The sequence below is a fragment of the Miniopterus schreibersii genome (genome assembly GCF_964146895.1).
Source record: "Miniopterus schreibersii genome assembly, chromosome: 4".
NCBI classification, from domain to species: Eukaryota; Metazoa; Chordata; class Mammalia; order Chiroptera; family Miniopteridae; genus Miniopterus; species Miniopterus schreibersii.
Genome location: NC_138105.1, coordinates 60,800,722 through 60,807,138, shown reverse-complemented (window position 1 = coordinate 60,807,138; position 6,417 = coordinate 60,800,722). Strand labels below are relative to the sequence as shown.

Genomic DNA, 6,417 nt, shown 5'->3' with positions numbered 1-6,417 from the left:
GAAAAGAGTAGGCTTTCAGTTTCAGAGATCCCTGGCATACACTTCCCCATGGAAGAAGGCTCCATCCAAACCTTTGGAGAGGACTCAAGCTGAAACTGGTAACTTGCCCCCCCGTTCCAGGGGAACCATAGGTGTGGATGTGGGCCCCAGGTTTTTTTTTATACCCTATAGGTATATGATTGTTTCAGGCACAACTAATCATATGAGAATCCCTCCTCACAACCTTTACCTGCCCTTGACCTTATTTCACAAACTGAGGACACTTGGTTTTGAGGCAGCACAGTGTTTAGTCACAGGGTTAACAGAAGCATCACAAAATATAGTAACAAGATGGCCCATGGTGATAGAAGCAAACTGTACCCGGAGTCTGGATGATACATGTAGGGCCTGCCTGACAGCGTGGTCTCCTCCGTGATCCATTCCAAGTAATTAGACACCTTAGTGTACACTCCAGGCTTATTCTTCCGGCCACAGCCCACTCCCCAGCTGACGATGCCCAGCTGGTACCATGTGTTTTCCTTTCTTTTCTGGCAAACTAGAGGCCCCCCACTGTCACCCTAGGAGAGAAAAGTTGTTTGGGAATGGAAGGGACAGTAACAAGTTACTTCTATAGCCTATTGTGTAGGCACCTGGCAAAAAGCACTTACAGTATCTTTTGATGAGCAGACATTTTTACTTTTGGTTAGACTCTCCAACTACATGGCTATGCTCCCAGATCTGTGACTGTCAGAAAGACTGGCAAGCAATTTGGTCAAATGCAATGCTAATGGCAATTTGGTCAAAAAAGGAATATCCATCATCATCCTTTAACAGAAAACTCAGCTATGGAAAAACAACATGAAGAATACCCATGATTATAGAAATAATTAAATTTGTGCATAAACACACACGATTGCACATGAAAAGAATGTCTCAGGTGGGAAGTGGTAACTCTGTAGCAATGGTTTCTCTGGGGAGTATCAGAGGTAAACTGTAGACCATCTATACCGCTTGAATTTTCTTTACCACATACTCGAATAAGTGAAATAAACATTTCTAATTCCAACCATGCAGAGGAAACTCCTTAGTGAAATATAACTTTCCACATCCTTACATACGTGCATATGCATAGTCATTTTACAGGAATAGAATCAGGCAGTACCTATTTCACAGCTTACAAAGATTTATCTTTGAAGATATTAAATGATGCAAAAAAGCTGATAAGGAGCATCATTCAGTGATATGCCCCAAATCCTAATACAAAACCAATAACATAGAAAAAACAGGACACGTGTTTGATTTCTTTAACCAGAATGTTCTCCTTGTGAGCAGGCTGCTGTGCCCATCAACTTACTTGGAACCAAACCATCCTTTACCCAAATCCTTGAGGTCACTGGAAAATCCCATGATCTTTCTTTAAAATAAATTACAGTCACTTCTCTGGAAAAAGAGAGGATCTCCATGAAAGATCCTGGGCACAACAGCAGTACAGTTAAGAACCTAAATTTCTGGAGCCAGACAGACCTTGGTTCAAATCCCAGGGTGGAGCTCTAGCTGAGAGAACGGGAACGTTTTCCCCGGTGTTTTAAGGCATGGTTTTTGTGCTGGTGATAATCGCACCTCTCCGGCGGGACAGCTGTGTGAATGGAAGGCCGTGACGGGCGTGCGGGGCTCAGCCCGCCCTGACACGGGGGGAGCTGTCCTCCGTGGTAGCTCCCAGCACCTTAGCAGTTGACCAGCCGTATCTGAGCACGGCTAGGCTACGTGGCTGGCGTTGGAGCCCCGTTTCTACTGGAACCCCAAAAGTGGCTCTAACCCTAGAATTCTGGGCCTGTAACGTATCTTGCTGGAGTATCCCCCAAAAGGCTGTCAGCTCCCCTCATCCTCAGTTTCCCCGTCTGAAATAGGCCTGCTTCCTAGGGCTAGTGCGTAACCCTTCCATGTATTTGGGAGTGGCTAGTATGCTACTGAGCACTGATAGGCATGGAGATGGTGACGGAGAACACGATATTCACAGCGTTTCCCGTGGCCCTCCCGTACAGCGCGCTGCTCTGTGTTTGTGCATTGACTCCATTTCCACAACAGGTCTAAAAGGTGGGCACTCTGAGTATCCCCATTTTACAGATGATAAAATCTGAAGAGGCGCAGGCACCGAGGGAAGCCGCAGGCAGTATGCAGAGAAGCTGGGAAAGAAGCTAAGGGAGCCTGTACCCCCAGCCACTGCCCTGCACAGCCTCTCTTTGGTTACAGAACATCTGTACTGGGTGGAATAGCATCTCTCCCAAATTCGTGTCCACCTGGGACCTCAGGCTGGGACCTTATTTGGAAATAGGGTCCTTGTATATGTGATTAGTTTAATTAAGATGAAGTCCTACTGAATTAGGGTGAGCCCTAGTCCAACAATATCCTTTTGAGAGAAAACAGAAGACACACACACAGGGAGAAGGCCGTGGGAAGATGGAGGCAGAGGCTGGAGTGATGCTCCTATAAGCTAAGGAATGCCAAGGATTGCCATCAGCCCCCGGAAACCAGAAAGGGCAAGGAAGGATCCTCTCCTGGAGCCTCCAAAGGGAACACAACTCTGCTGATACTTTGATTTTGGACTTCCAGCCTCAAGAACTGTGAGAGAATACATTCCTGTTGTTTTAATCTACCCTGTTTGGGGTCACTTGTTGCAACAACCTTAGGAAACTTATCCAGAGGAGGAATATGGGAGCCAATTATCCTAGAGAGTTTGGCCAGCCCTCTGTGGCAGCCCTTCTCCCAGCAAATTAGAATTTCTCCAAGCTCCATTACCTGGCAGGCGTCCTTCCCACCGTGAGGGCTTCCCGCACACAGCATGTTCCTGGTGAGCAGAGGCATAGCATGGGAGCACTTTTTCCATTTGACCAGCTTGAGGTTGACTTTCTGCAGATTCGGCTGCATACCTCCCAGAGGAACTGACCCAGAGAAGAAGCAGATAGGAAGAGGACCCTGAGCTCAAAGTGGTCCCTTTGAGTGGAAGTCAGGCACCCCCCACATTGTGAATTTTCATCTCAATGACAAGGGAAGAGCACAACCCAAATTTGGACTGAGTGAGGAGGGGGTAGGAGAGATGACCGGGAGACTCTAAAGCCCACTCTCTCAGAATCCCGAGGTCCCCAGAACTGGACCCTACTGGATTTCCGCCTGCCTGCACCATCTTCTTGCCCTGCAGAAGTTGCTGGGCTCCAACTAGGGTTCTAAAAAGGTGTTTCTTTTAAATCCACAAGGATGTAAAGAGAATCCACAGTGACAAGTTCTGTCCTAGGGCCCTCAGCACATAAAGATGAGCTTGAATTTGTCAGGGCCCTTGAGGAATTCACTGCCTATGGAGGAGGTGAGCCCAACACCAAGAATGTTCACTCCCCAAAGAGGAGGATAGTTTTCTCTTTGTACGGTATTGCTGAAACCCTAGAGCCTAGAACACTGTCTGGGTCATAGCAGAGGTTCAGTGAGCATGTGCTGAATGAAGCATGAGGGACTCTAGGTCAAGAAGGTGGCCCTTGTTGAAGCTCATGATAAACTTGTATGGGCAGTTCCCAGTGAGGAATTCTAACATAGCTCCGAGCTTTGGGACCATGTGGGAATCCATGTACAGCCATTTGGATGCCTGCTTGGAAGAGTAGCACTGAATGGAGGAATTTTTTTTTTTTCTACTCTGTTGATTATGAGGCAAGACACATGTACCAAGATGAAGGGCAAAAGGTCACCATCTTGTGTGTTGCTGGGGAAAGCAGTTTGCAGGTTGACTCTATAAGGACCAGTTCACAATCAGTTTACCCCTTCTCCTCGACCTGTGGTTTTCAAATATTTTAGCCACAGAGCCCTTTAACCCAGGGAAGAAGCACTGACACCATCAGCTGGAACAGAACTGCTCTGGATGACATTGGTATGGATTTCCTGGACCTCAGTCTATTTTGCCACCCCTTTGCTCATTGATACATCCCTCAAAATTTCTTTAAGTCACCCCTCAGACTCTGAAAACCTGTGCCTGGGTTATCCGAGGCCCTATTCAAGATTCATGGTCCACAATATGGACATAAAACTTGCTCCAGGAAGCCAGGAAGGCCTAGGAAGGATGACAGCCATGTGAACTGAGGAGAAGGTTCATCATGAAGTGAGAACTTAAAGCCCCAAATCCACCAGGCAGATTTCCCAGGGCCAGCAGAGCCTCCAGCTTTTGGCTTCTTGTTGCAAACATCAGCCAGGGTGACACCCCCCAGTGAGTTGGGCTATAGTAACTCACTGGTAGTGCCCCATCCAGACACCCAGCAGTTTCTCCATCTCTGTATGTCAGTGACTTGTGAAAGGCAGATGGGGACTCTCGTGACACTCAAGTTAAATGGGGATTTGAGCAAGAGCAAAGCAATGTCGTTATCCATGAGCCAGCTGTCAAAATAAGGGTGAATAATTAGCTTGTCCACTTTCGTCTTTGTCAAATTCTTGGTGATAATGTTTCTCTGATCGTGTACGACTTCCAAGGTAGATCTTATTTCAAAACAAAAGGAGAAAAAAAGTAAGTGGTAGAAGAGCAAAAGGTAAGCCTTATGAGAAAATAATTCCAACAGTCTGAGGCTGTGATCCTGAGAGATGGGGAGGTGTCGTACCTGGGGCCCTGCCCTTGGCATAGAGCCAGGTAAAGAGCCCCAACTGGGCAGGAGGTGACCCACGTGAGTTCCAGCTCTGCGCTGTTGGCAGCAGCTCTTGACCTGATGGCCTCTTGCTTGGGCAAAGTTACTTGTAAATTTCATCAACCAATGTCGGGGAAGCCATGCTATGCACAAATCATTGAGGGAATGGACCCTTGATTTGCATGAAGGGCTGGATAAGCTCTCTGATGGACACCTGGGAAGTTTCTCAACAATGCTGACTGGGGTACTTAGACTAAGACACCATCTCAGGAGCTGCTGCCATGGAGCCAGGCCGGGGGCCCTGTCCCAGGGTTCCAGGCCCTTCCTTGTAGAATTCTCCAACTCTGTGGTCACTGTCAACCTCCTCTCTCCCCGAGAGTGAGCAAATGCTTAGGAAATAACTCTCCAGAGGTTTGGACCATGCACTTGGCAAGATGCTGAGAAGTCCAAGGAACGTTTGTTTTGCCATTTGGGTCCTACACAACAAGATGTAAAAGCCCCTAGAAGGAAGGAGAACAGTGTCTCTCACACCTGCAAAGGGTGATATTCAGCCACATGGACCTTTATTTAGCCTCCTGGCACTTTGTTCTATGGCTGACAAACCTGGATGGAGGTTTCAGAATAATAATAAACATGTAGGGGCAAATATTCTACCACACTGGTTTAAAAGAAGTTTGTTTGCAGTACTTACTTATCTTTGTTTATAAAGCAGTGGGATGCAGTTAGAACCCACCACTCACTGAGAATCGATCCGCCACAGAGATGTCTCTCTTTGTCAAAAATATTCACCTGCCACGGGAACTCTGTAATGTCTGCAGGCTCCCCACCAACGATTTTCAACTTTTTTGATTTCTCAGATTTGGTATTTATTTTATGACCACATGTCACTAAAAGCAGAAAGAAGGGAGAGGAAGAGAGCCAGAGCTCAACAGTCAAGGTTGGTTGGCTTGGAAGGAACTTAAAGACAATGCCCCCTTCTCCTACCCCCTACCCCCTACCCCCTACTCCCCCGGCACACAGATAGCAGTGGCTTAGCCAGGTTAACACCAGGCGGGAGACCCATCAGACAAAAGTGTGCCCCCCAAGCCTGCCACAGGCACCACAATTGGGAGACTGTGCCTATGGTTACTGCCTTCACCACAGCTTAGCTTCTTGGAAGCATCTCCCACTGAGGGCCTTTGGGGAGGAGATGCAACCACAAACCCTGGGCCTAGATCTGCTGTTGCCCTCCTAGTTGGGAAGCCCAAGTGGGAACATTCACTTATTTGAAATTAGGCCTCACTGACCCTTGAGGAACAGGGCCTTGGTATATTGTCTTGGTGTAGAACATGAAATTCTCCTCAGCTCTGAACAGATATTTTCAAGGACCTCTCCACAAGAAGGACACAGACACCAGACATTTTACAGCAAAGGGAAACTGACCAGCCCCCTCCTTTCCTAACTCATTCCTCTCCTATATTTCCTTTTTCTTTTCATTTATTTTTATTGAATTTATTGGGGTGACACTGGTTAATAAAACTATATAGGTTTCAGGTGTACAATCTATAACACATCATCTGTATACTGTACTGTGTGTTTAGCACCCCAAGTCAAGTCTCCTTCCATCCCCATTTATCCCCCCTGTACCCCCTTCTCCCTCCCCGCCCCCTTTCCCTCTGGTAGTCACCATGCTTTTGTCTGTGTCCACGAGTCTTTTATTAGTTTGACCAGCCTCTCCCTTCCTGATCTCTCTCCTGTGTTTCTTCTTGTGAGTACTGGTACCATCTTTCACCCAATTTTAATTCTA

At 47.2% G+C, this 6,417-nt stretch overlaps 1 protein-coding gene across 1 annotated transcript; it reads right to left on the bottom strand.

Annotated features, from left to right (window-relative positions):
* Positions 1-290: 290 nt before the first annotated feature.
* On the bottom strand, positions 291-5,694 carry LOC308556276 (serine protease 52-like; the record flags this gene model as incomplete). Its single annotated transcript, XM_081135436.1, has 5 exons — positions 291-557; positions 2,776-2,918; positions 4,247-4,488; positions 5,323-5,518; positions 5,637-5,694. 5 exons carry the CDS (start codon positions 5,692-5,694, stop codon positions 291-293), a joined length of 906 nt encoding a protein of 301 aa, XP_080991562.1.
* Positions 5,695-6,417: the final 723 nt, after the last annotated feature.